The 12,729-nt window shown below is 40.3% G+C and overlaps 1 protein-coding gene across 1 annotated transcript; it reads right to left on the bottom strand.

Annotated features, from left to right (window-relative positions):
• Positions 1 to 6,763: 6,763 nt before the first annotated feature.
• On the bottom strand, positions 6,764 to 11,203 carry LOC133955448 (hyaluronidase-5-like). Its single transcript, XM_062390293.1, has 4 exons — positions 11,115 to 11,203; positions 8,279 to 9,239; positions 7,866 to 7,955; positions 6,764 to 7,773 (listed from the first exon to the last, which is right to left on the bottom strand). Exons 2-4 carry the CDS (start codon positions 9,218 to 9,220, stop codon positions 7,360 to 7,362), a joined length of 1,446 nt encoding a protein of 481 aa, XP_062246277.1. The 5' UTR covers positions 9,221 to 9,239; positions 11,115 to 11,203; the 3' UTR covers positions 6,764 to 7,359.
• Between the last annotated feature and the right edge of the window lie 1,526 nt (positions 11,204 to 12,729).

Raw genomic sequence — 12,729 nt, 5'->3', positions numbered from 1 at the left:
CATTGGATTCTGCTACAACGCTGTTTTCATTTTTCAGTCAACTATCCCTTTAAGTCTTGAAAAGGCAATATTGTCCCCGACATGGTGAGTTACTTAAAATCTAAATACCATCAGCCTCAGCTGTACATTGTGTGTGGTGCTGGTTTGGTGAACATGGTAAATCCATCCCAAACAAATATTCAGCAAAAATGAATTGTTCCGATGAAATTTGCTGGGAAAAGACCAAATTTATCATCAGTACATGAGAGATTTTGATCACTCTTTGAGCTAAAAGGTCGTTATTCTTTATGATTTAATGAAAAAGACTGATGCATATTAAGTTTAGTTTTCTTTTGAGTGTATTCATGTGGATGGTAAACATTATATTTGAATATACTCAAATTATTGTCACATAAAAGTTTTTAACTCAAACGATCATCAGTGATTAGCTGCCGCTTTTTATAGCAGCATCCAAACCTCAGGCAAGAACATTAATGTGAAGTTTACCCCAGTGAGAGTGATCACTGTGAAAGGTTGAAGATAATTATGAGGCCAAATGAGAATGGGGGGGAAGGATCTGAAGGTCCGTCCGCCCAATTATCACCATGAAAGAGCCCTTTGACAAACCGCTTGAGTGAGCATCCATAATGTATCTGCTGCGACAGAAAACAGACGCTGGAATCGTTTGGTAGATCGCAGCCTGGCTGTTGTTGCCCGGAGCTGATTTCTAATTGCGTTCCCCCCTGACAGTGCTGAGAGAAAATATGGGGGTGGGGGGGACACAGGGGAGGGAGTGAATTCCCTCAGTGAAGCATCAGTTGGGCAGCGGGGAGTTCAGTCACAGCCGGTGACCTAGAAATGTGGCAATCCCCAACAAAGGAAAAGAATCAGGACAATAAAGCTCTTATCCCCCCTTGACCACAGCTTCCATTCCACAGAGCAGATAATAATGCAGGCAGGAGTTGGGCCGGACGGGGTGCCAGATCCCAGAGGGTGAAGGCTCCACCAGGAGCAGGCTGGAGTTCAGTCAGCTGTTGTCAAGTGCTCTTACTCAACTGATTCTTTTCTATGACTCCCCCCCTCCCAGACTTTTCTTGTTGGGTCATCATCAGCCCATAAACTGCCCATGAAAGCTAAGAGGGGATTTGCTGTCAGTATTCACAATGAATCTGGGGTTTTGCTGACATCCTAACCTTTTCTCTAATGCCAACACTTCACCAAAATGTAATCTTTAAGCAAATTACATTCTTAATTTCCAGCAAAATGTATAAAGAATTCATACACACAAAAAACCATACACATGCCTCGTCCCTCACACCAACTGGTATTTTGAACTTATTTGCGATGAATGTTAAAAATTAGATCAGAGTTATTCTAGGTTGTTAACCAGTTTCTACACAGCAGTTCAACTTTTGTCAAAGTAACATTTCCAAAGTTAATTTTAAACAAACACAAATTAATTTGAACTTGATTTACACTCAAGCCATTGTTTCCCCATGTCCCAGTGGCCCCAACTGAAATCTGTTTTGTCCCCTGAGTTGCCCCTGCCTTTCCAATTCTTTTTTTTGCATTATTAAACTATTCCCTTTCTAACGATACTAAAATAAAAACAAAATAATAATACAAGTGTAGCCCCTTTATGGCCGCTGATAGGGGCAGGTGTGCAGATCTGCCCTGGCCCACAATGAAGGAACTACTGCAGCCTCATGTATTAAAAATAGAACTTGTGTGTGCGTTAACACAGTTGTAGTCTTAAGAGATGTTTGTATCTGGTGCCTTGATTGTGTTGCACAAGTTCTTTGTGAATCTATAACTGTTTACAGGTGAAGTCTGTAAGTTCCTAATTATGGATAATGTATTGAATAGCAGTCAGTTGCTGTCTAGGCCTTCATGTGGTGAAAATGTTGGTGCACCAGTTCTGAATATCTGCCGTCATCCCTTATGAATCATTAATGTACAAGCTTGTAAAAGTAGCTTCTAATGTGAACTTTTCTAATGTTTAATTTGTCACTTGCAAACTGAATGTCCATTTATATCTTCCAACACCAGACTTTTAGCCATGCAAACATTTTTAGGACTAACATGCATAAACGATAAAGGCCTATCACACCTGAACCTTTTTCTTTGCTCTTTGTTATTTTAGAAATAATACAAGGTAATGTTCATGTACTTTTTTTAAACACAAAATATTTTGTTTACAGCATCCATGTTATTCCCACATTCAAGCGTTTGAACACACAGAACAACAACTTCACAACTAGGGGAATGGGACCTGGTTAATCCCAGTTCAGGGACCACACCTTTTGGAGGCTTCCCATTCAATGACTCCTCCATATGCACCACAGAAATGAGTCGTTGCATTCTGAATGGATAACGTAAATTAGTTTGCCTGTTTATCTCAGGATGGGATGGAGGATGGATCATTTTTCAAAAAGAGAATAGGGCAGTGAGGAGATGGCTCAGTGAGCGGCTCCAGGGGAACCAGGGCGAGCAGGAGAGGAACAGTTCAGTTGGGCAATCAACTCTCCCTGGATTCAAAAGGCAGCGACGGAGCTGCCAGAGGAGAAGACACAGAGACTCAGGAGGACATAAGTGAAGCTCGTAAAGCAACAGCTACACTCAACTAACCTGAGCTGCAAAGTTAAGGGCGAGCTGAAAATAGCTGGCACTTTAAATTGAGATTTGGAGTTTGTTTAAAGAAAATAATCATGCTGAAAAAACCCAGGCCCGTCTCTGTGTGGGAGACCCCGGTGGCAGCAAATGCAACAAAACAAAGTCAGGAAAATATTTTATCGTAAATTTTTTCTTTCAAACTTAACCAACTGTACAAATGTTACAAAAGACAAGGTGCAATACAACGTCAATGTTGTGTTATTTACATGATAAGTTACATTTCATTTGTGAACTCGGACAGCTTAATAGGCGGCTGACTGAGCTGCAGTAAGTGCAGCAGCTCAAAGGGCGTCATCAAGCTTGTTATGGGAAATAGGAAATCCTCCATTGACCTGACGGTTTTGATTCAGTTCAGCCTTAAAGTGTCTGAATCAAAAGAAGGATTCCTGCACATTCCTCTGAACGATGCTGCCCCTCAGCTCTTCCCCCTAAACCACAGCTGCAAATTTGCATATTCATAAATGCACATGGAGAGCTACTGTATGAGCTTCAGAGTAAGAATATTCATTCCAGATTGTGCAAAATGTCTACTACTGTAAAAACTTGAAGTTTGATATATTCAAGATAATCTTCAGCAGCTCAGAGTGACTTCAGTAGTGATCTGTAAACCTGCAGGTCACAGCAGGAACCAGGAAGAGATTCCAGACATGAAATATTCATACAGCACAAAACAGTCAGGCCGTTGATCAGAGCAGCTCCGTCACTCAGAGGCCGAATTCTTCTGAAAGAGCAGCTGATGCTGCCAGTCCTGCATATGGATGAGAGGGATGTAAGACCAAGTCAGACTTGAGTCCTCTCATTAAATCCCACTGTGCAAGGATGCAAGTCATTCATACAAGTCAACAATGAGTGTGTTTCATCACTGCACATTCCACACATGCAGAATGAGTTTTATTTTACAACACTAAGTTGTGTTGAGTTTTCAGATTCTTTTTTGTGACTGAGGCAAAACCATGAGGACCAGTGAACCCTGAATGCCACCTGGGGGTTAAATTCCCCAGAAAAATGTATGTATAATAAAGCATTTTAGAAAAGATCTGAGATACAACCTTTACTTAAACAGCACAATACCTGGCAACCCAGATCTTGCTGCAGAGTCACTGTTAATTAAAGTAAGCTCTGCCATTCAAGGCTGAACTGGAGTTTAATGTAAACTAACGCTATAGACCACAGCAACATATACACACTTGAAGAGCTGAATATGGTAATTACAAGATCACTTTTAAATCTTCCACCTATACATATATAAAATGTGTGTAAATGTTAATAACAACTAGGTATATTCTAGAAGTAACCTGGTCCCTAATTTTACCTTCAGGTTGCTTTACCTGAGAAAAAGGTGAAAGTGATCAGTAAAAAAAGGTTCATCAGGTTTAAACAAAGACAACCAGAGAACATACTTTCAATGGAAAATTGATGGTCGCATTACTAGGCCTAAAAACCAACCAATCACACAACTTAATCTTCAAGTGGAGGCAGGCTGGCCATTTGTCTAATCGTGTCTGTCCTGTAGTTTAGGTTAGAATGCGTCTTTCTTCACTCTTTTTGAAGTCGTGCCCACCAAAAGAAAGAGCATTGGCTAACCACATGAATCATTGGTCATGCTTAAGGTTGGAGCTGTGACTTGGAACTGCTTTTTTCACTTGTTCTAGAAATGTTTGTTTAGCCTCACAGCCAGAATTGTCTTTGTTTGAATCCCAGTTTGAGTTTGTCAGTCTCCCTGTGTCGGTGTGGGTTGTCTCTGGGAACTCTGGCTTCCGCCAAGAGTCCAAAGACAAGAGTCCAAAGACATGAAGATGGACAGCCTAAATCGGTTTGTCGCTATATGTTGATCACACAACTGCATGAGGCTGATGTGGGTAAAATATATAGAGCTCTTGTTCCCCCTGCAGGACAGTAACATGAAGTACAGCAAAGACAGTTCACTCTGACATCGAACCAATATATAATTGTCAGTTTGTCACAGATAATTAACTTTCAAGATGATTCGTTTTCTAGTTTAAAAATACCTCAGAATAGTATTAAGTATCAACATTGAAACATATGGCCGAATATAATTTCATGAATAATTATCTGTATTTCAGTTTTTAAAATTGATTGTAAATTATTATGAGAAAGTTTGATATGCTCATTGGATGGTATCATTTTTAATTAGCTGCACATTAATTCAGAGACATAAGGCAGATGTGTTTCACATCTGTGAAGCTGTGAGCTGATAAACTCTCTCAATGATTCTTCTGAATCCTCACTAATTGATGAGTTAACTTGACCGGTTTTATATTTCTTCAGGTTCAAAAAGAAGTTAAATGTTTAAGGTTTAATGCAGAGAAGCAATATTTAAGTGGATAAGTCAAAAACACTAGTAATTCACTACAAACCCTTCACTACATGACGACAGTGAGCATTAACTTGTCAGTGAAAATTACCTGGTACTAGGTTCCATTATGACATTAATTATTTACTGAACAGTAACTAGTCAGTGTCGCCAACATATTGAATGACTTTTGACAAAGTATGAGAGAATCATCAGTGCTGCCCCTGTGAATATAAGGTTCACTTCTCTGTGCGTCTCATTAAACTGAGTGATGAGTGATCATCTTGCATGTAAATATAGCCAAAATCACAAAACGGCTGTTGTCATTATATAAAATCTGATTATAGCGAGCTAGGGAGAGAGGGATAGAACGTGTGTGTGTGTTTGTCTGCGTGGGCAGGGGAGACAGACAATGATGCAGCTTTTCCATTCTTCTTTTAGTCTAATACCAGGTTTTGGTATCCATTTCATAATAAAGTCATTTGTTTTATTCATTCTCTTTCAGCCAGTCATTGATTTGTGATCCTAATACTTCAGTGATACTCAGGAGGAATATCTTTGTTTCTCTCTGACCTTTAGAAATATTATTTTTTATTTTGTTCTCTGTTTACAAATCCTTACTATTTAATTACCCAGCATGCCAGCAGCCTGAAGCAGGGTGTTGTTTTCACCTGTGTGTGTTTTTGTGTGTCTGTGTGTGTGTGTGTGTGTGTGTGTGTGTGTGTGTGTGTTTTTTAGATAGATGATGTGAATGGATTTTCACCAAACTAAGTGGAAGGTTTTTCGAGCTGATCAAAGGTCAAAGGTCAAAGTGAACAAGAATATAGTCTGAAACACAAAATTTTCCAGATATATCCACAAACAGTTGATGATCAAATGATCAAACATCATATGATGTCATATGATAAGTGACTTTATGTTTTACAAATCCTCTCCAGCTCCAACTTAAAGCTCATAAAAAGCTTATTTATATCAAAATGCTATATGCTGTGACAAAATCAGCATGTCATATAGCAGCTAATACGATTAGAGACACTGTTTCTTGATGAACCAATCTTTCGTCATCATATGGTACAAGTTATGAAATAGCATTATTACAATGTAAAAAGTTGCCAGATTGGGGTATTCACTGAAAAGCTTCACCTATATGTGCTGCTTCATCCACACAACTGTCTGTGACGAACCTAAAGATGAACCATGTGCTTTCATGGGGATGGCATCTGCATTTTGATGGACATGGAACTCCACTGCAATGTGGATGGCTAGTGTGAGTAAATTACCAAAGAGTCATTTAAAAATAAAACATAACTGTGTGGATGGCACCTAAGATCAAACTGTGCCGTTAGGGAAAATATTTTGTATTCTTTGCGGCAGGATCTCTGAACAAATTTTTTTCTAGGGGTTTTGTACAGATAGGTTGATGAGTATACATCCTGTTTATCTTAAGTTCATTTTGCTTGTATAAATGATTGTGATGTAATTGCATACATGTGTTGTGTCTGCCTTGCCTGACTTGAAGAAGGACCACAACGGAAATACAGCAAGCTCTCAGTTTTATTGTGTTTTATTCATAACAGTCTTATTGTATTCAACAACTGCCGCAGAGTCAATTTCAAACACTCTGGCTACATGAACTAAACAGTGTCAACATGCTCACACATGATTTCAATCATAATCACTCAACTTAGTTTTGCATATCAATAAGCTATCATTTCCTAATAAACATGGAACACATAGTACACAGCTAAAGGGAATGGGGGAAAAAAACTTTCAGAAATAAAAACATTACTATTCATCCTAGGTGTTTGAATTTATTTGCATGGCAATAACTTCACACATTTCAATCTGAACGTATCAATCTGATGATGGCACAACACAGAAAATACCTAAGCATCAGAGATCATCTTCTGGAAATCATGAACAGGAATATGTAGAACAAGCATGACATGTACTTAAAGCTTTTATTTTTTATTTTAAGAAATTCGTGTTAAATGTCAATTTGCTCATTAGTTTTATTTAAGAGGGAAGTCTTGTCAAAGTGTTGGTTCCAGGCTGTAAGGTGTAAAGTTAAAACACCGGACATTAGCAATAACATTTCATGGTGCGTTAAATAATAAGTCAGCTCAGTTTATATTCCCGCAAGGAGAAATTCAGTTTCATTTTTAAACAATAACAACAACTACAAATAGGGAGGTCTCATAAACACTACAAAGGAAAGAGCTGGGTTACTCTTTAATCTCTTTACCAACAGATTTATGTCCCCGGGTGCAGAGCGAGACAGGAACATGAGGCTAAACTGAATTCAAAACAACACTAGTAAAAACAGTCACAAATAACAAACAGCAAACAACAAGCTGAAATAACATTGTAATTACATTATCATCATGGACTATTCACATCACAGCACACTTCAGAAAGAGTGAAATCACAACCAGCAGGAGGGGGCGGGGCCTGTCAGCGCCTCGATTGCCCATGGTGATGACGGCCTCTTGGATGATATTGAAGGTCATAACTGATCTGCACGGCTTCTCGCTGTAGCACATGCAGTCAAAGCTGCGGTCAAACCAGTTGATGTCGTCCTGCGAGAGGCCACCACTCACAGTGAGCGGGCCAGTGCGACTCTGCCACTGGATACGGTAACGGCGCGGGTCAAGATGGAGGAAGACATCGTCGTCCCAGCGCTTCCGCACACAGCGACCTCTGCCCTGGCAGAGCGCTCTGCTGCAGAGCTGTGTTGCCGTCGAGACATTCAGGATGTAAGGGTTCATGACCTGCTCAAGGTGGCGTCGAGCATCAAAGCAGGAGTCCTAAAAATGTGTAGGATGTTGGACCATTTAGTTATTGTAAGTTTAAGTTTCAATCCTTGGCCGAAAAATACTACTCTACCACTGCTTTCTACCTCTGTTTCTGTGACGTTCATGTCTCCCCAGGAGACAACGCCAGCAGCACCAAGAGCGGCAGCTTCTCCAATAGTGTTGACCAGATCAAACTGCAAAGAACAAAGACAATCAGCCAGATAAGCAAAGGAAATGACATCAGTCATATTGATTCCTAAACTGCAAACCTCACCAATGAAGTTTGATATTCAAATGTGAAAAAAGCCATTTTAAACAATAGATTTTAATAGATGGTAACAATACCAGAGTTTGCATGTATGTCCGTTGAGCTTAAGATAAGGCTACAAGACACTTGGCAGCCAATCAGACATATCAGAGTCTGTTCTGTGGAATACACAGCATCATAGCCTACATTCAGCCTCATAGTGACGACACCTTTGTGTGAGTCTTGTGAGTGAGCACCAGTGTGTCTGACCTCTGACATGTAGACATCAGTGCTGTCCTTGTACACAGGGCGTATGTAGGCATATACAGGGACGGAGTAGGAACTGTTGGGGAGTGTTGACACCCTGATGGCTTCATGGATTCGATGGCGGACGAACAGCCGAGCCTGCTGGGTGTCCCTGAGCACCAGCTCCAGATAGATGGATGGAAAAAGCGCTGTGGAATCTTTCCACAGCCAAAGCAGCTCATTGTTCCTGTCCTTCTCGATGGTGGGGCACTCTCCAGTGTAGCCCGCCATGTCCTTGTTGTAGTCATAGTTGTAGCAGTCAGGGTACAAGTAGTAACCCCAGAGTCTGTTGGGCCTCAGCCTCTTCCCAATGCGGATGGAGCGGAGGAAGTACCTCTTTGCTCCACGCTCAAACACGATCTTCGCCCGATCCTCCGCCTCATCGTCAGACAATGATGCATTTTTTTTCTTAACTGTTTCTATGGAAATCTCTCTGTAGATGTCTTTACTGCCCCAGTTTCTAACCCACTGTGGCCTCCACTCCTCAAAGTCAAGCACAGCAAGACCTGGCTGGTTAGAAGGAATATAGTTCTCTATGTCGTCCTCGGCCAGCTCATGGTGCTCCTGCATGTCTATCAGCTGTGGGAGTCCCTCATCGTAAATCTCACCAGTGTCTTCGTCCACGTACGGGAAGAGGCCGAAGCGGTCGGTGTAGAATATGGAGATGCTCTGGTTGGTCGCTGTTTTCAGCGTGCTGCTGACAAAGTGGAAGTAGGAGAGATCGAGGGGCATGCCAAAGCGGCTGTCACACAGCTCAGTTGGGGCATTCCACATGAAAAGGAAGGGTTGATCAGCACGGAGGGGAGGGTCCGTCCTCGGTAAGGCCTGGCCCGAGCCCAGCAGAGTCAACATGGTGATGAAGACCAAGAAATGTCCTCTGTCATGATGCAGCTTTACTTGATTCATTTTCAATCAAGAATTGTAACTGTGGGGAGAAGGATACACAAACATCAATCTGAAATACCAGGAGGTAAGAATGAGTTTCTGCTGCTCTTTAAGAAATTAATCTGTGATATGAATAGAACATGCCATATTTTCACTTTGAGATGAGTATTGTTTTTGTCCATCAAATTTCTTCATAGAAAACAAAAGATTTTGCTGGTGGAAATATCTAAATGTTTATCTCCAAAAATGTATGCGCTAACACACAGAATCAAAGTTAGTGTGAGAATAGTTCCCTTCTCCATCCATAATGCATTGAACAGATGTAAGGAATAATTTAATAATAATAAAAAGTTATTTAAAGCCATGCTAGCTATTAGTTTTGTGGATGGCCGTGTTGTGGTTGCTAATCATAAACACATAAGCACTTTGTGGTTGTTACCATGCAGCCTGATAGAGCAGCTAGCAGGGCTTAAGACTCAGTATTGTTTCTGCAATGTCTCTTTATAAAGGTTTGTTCATCAAAGATTTGTGTTATTTCATCAAATTAATAAAATCATCTTAATTATCATTGTTAAAAGAAAGTAAAACCTTTAAATTTACTTTATGACATTATCTTAATCGTTTTGCATCATATATCATTTAATATTTAGCAGTGAATGATATTAACAGAACTATCAGAGCTCCATTGTTTCTTTCATTTTGGAATTTCCTACATTATCAACCGTATGGCACATTTATTCAATCAGCAGTTGATTATTACTGTTGCAATTATTTTTTTCAGCTGAGCAGATCCGTGGCATCAGCTCAAGTTAAAACACGGAGTTGGACAATTTTACGTGACAGCATTGAATCGGCACTAATTCTCCTGATTTAGGAGAGATTTATGTGTTTTTAATATCCTGAAGAAAAACAGCTGATTCTGTAATTGTCTGGATTTCCCATTGTTGCATAATAGAGATGAAATATGACAGTATGTCTGTTGTTCTCAGTTGAAGGCATGCAACAAACCATCAGCAAACTAAGATGGGAACACTTTCCCCTCCCTCACTGACTGAGGATGTGGAACTGATAAGCCCTTTGCCTCCTAAGGGCAAAGGCATAATTCATCCTGAATGGAAAAATTAATTCTCTGTTGCTTGAAAATGTGAAGAAATGCAATCAGAGTTACAACATAACCGAAGATTATTAACGTTTAATGGAATGTGTAGTTTATAATAGAAAATGAGAGCTCAAGATGTCAAATCTGGGAGTCACAGCATAAAATCAGGCAGAAAGTCTCAATTCATTTCATATGAATGAGTTGGTCCAATTTGACTACCTAAGATCAGAGTCCGCATCAGTTTTCATCGGCTCTTCTCTGTTACTTGAGCCGGGATTTGAAAAACACGGAGCGATTGAAATCGGAAACAGATGCTACAGATACCTTCAGTTCTAATTATAGTTTGATGTCCACAGTCTCTTACTTTCAAATCTGTAGCCTCTGGGAAAACTATCGGCTGCACTTTGAGCATTTTAGCAGCTCTAATCTGTTCAGCTGTCTTTACTGACTGTGTTTATTCTGTTTTAATTAAATAGAATAAGAAGGTGTTAGGACAGTGATCACTGCTCACAGCATCTGCTGATAGTTTTACACACTGTACACAGTGTTAACATCAATATCTTTATGAGGTCAAAAGATCTGAAGAGGAGCTACAGTATCTTTGTCTCCAGGCAGGTTACAAGCAACCACTCAGTCTGACGGTTTTATGATTTTTGTCCTTTCAGACTCTTGTCAAGTTAAATTTTAGGGTAAACTGTGTCACTGCTAAACTCTACACCTTGTAACTTTCTCCACTCAAACGCTCGAAAAAAACACCAATAAACCTTTGAACCCAAATGAGACAGTGAAAGGAGACATCATTGACTGAGCACCAACCTGCTTTGGGGTCCCACCTCCCGCTGTTGAAACTGCACACTCAGTTAGTCCTGGTATTATTACCTGTTACCCATAAACACCACCCTCACTTCTTCAAGAGTCTAAATAGTTCCTCTTTAAATACGCTGCAACCTTACAGGCAGGACACTTGTGGAAACTTGTAAGAGCTGAGAGATCTGCAGCCCTGAGGTGTTCTGGGTTTTATTGCGATGTCCTGATGTTTTTCGGGCTGAGACCCAGCTCCCTCCTTCCTGCCAGGAGGAGGATAACAGCGGAAGCTCCAGGACGAGGACAATGTGTCTGGACAAACTGACACTCATGTTTGAGGCCTCTGTCCAAACACGCAAGGAATGCAGTGAGAGTTTGAACTTGGTCAGCTGTTGGTTAGAAATGCACTAAGCTGAAGGAAATCCACCTGGTTTCATTACCAGTATGCAGAATCACGTAAAGCGGAAGTTCGACCGGCTCCATCGACTCCTGCTGAAGCTCAAACTCAACTCTACTAAATCAGCTGGTTTTCAGATGCATCGGGTTCTGCCAGGATAAATTATGAATTAGTCTTTGTAGAAAAGATTATTTTCTGTTAAGATTGTTTAAATGAGTAGCAAACACATAAAATCCATATGGAAGTAGTGTGATCTTTGGTTGAGTGTTGACTGTTTAGTTACTGTTGTGTGATTAGAAGAAGTTGTGTTGTCTGTATTAAGACAACAACCGCATGTAAAAGATGGGTAATAAGCCAGACCAGGATCTTTCTCCAACCTTAGCCAAGTGAGGCACAAGTCTAAACATGACCATAAAACAGTCAGTACTACTTGATACTATACTGAAAGATCAGGAAAATAACAAGTAGTATATTTTATTGATGAATTCAGTATCTCAGTGTTCGGGATTCCCCAAATATGTAAATTATCATGTTATTACATATTTAAAAAACATAATGCAGTCACGATTACCCAATCAGCATCTCTTTCCTTCTGCAGTTAGGATAGAGACACATATTTGTTAGGAGGCACTGTTCCATGGCAGATAAAGACATTATGTGCTATCAAAATGTAGTCAATGTTCACACTGAAGCATGGACGTCTGTATTATGTCAGGATTAACAAAAATGTTCATTACTCAGCTGATTGTTGTTTCCCTTGCCCAGTAGGTGGCACTATCACTGTGACAAAGCAATATGATGTAGTCCCAGAAGTTTGTACAAGTTTGCGCAGTGTAGGTAACTTCTGAGGATACCATGACCTGGATGTCTGAAGGTATATAGTGTGCTGCAGGGGCTGGTGTTAAAGTGTGCGGTAAAGCCATTTAACCTCGCCTCTACACAAGACCCCCTTCAGACATACATTTTTACCCTGTCCCTGACCCATGCATATTCGCTGAAATCTTTATTCTCCAAGTATGATGAACAACCCTTCATCCCACCTTACCCGAAAACTCTTCCCCTTTCTCACATGGGAGCAGGAATTCAAACAACTGACGATTTCTCTCGTCAAATGAAGAAATAAATAACATCATTCAGGTATGCCGCTGCCGAACCCTTGATTGGAACGTGCCATTTTACTGACACACCTAAATTGAAAGGATCCATCAGTCATGTTATTAATTACACCTA

The sequence above is a fragment of the Platichthys flesus genome, chromosome 6 (genome assembly GCF_949316205.1).
Source record: "Platichthys flesus chromosome 6, fPlaFle2.1, whole genome shotgun sequence".
Lineage (NCBI taxonomy): Eukaryota > Metazoa > Chordata > Actinopteri > Pleuronectiformes > Pleuronectidae > Platichthys > Platichthys flesus.
Note: the sequence above shows the minus strand (reverse complement) of the source record. Positions and strands in the feature narration are given on the sequence as shown.

Excerpts from the sequence above, each read along its gene's own strand:
- LOC133955448 (XM_062390293.1), bottom strand. The coding sequence starts at position 9,220 with ATGAATCAAGTAAAGCTGCATCATGACAGAGGACATTTCTTGGTCTTC. Across the intron at positions 7,956-8,278 it reads CTGATGTCTACATGTCAGAG|TTTGATCTGGTCAACACTAT; the intron begins GTCAGACACACT and ends TGTTCTTTGCAG. Across the intron at positions 7,774-7,865 it reads TGAACGTCACAGAAACAGAG|GACTCCTGCTTTGATGCTCG; the intron begins GTAGAAAGCAGT and ends ACACATTTTTAG.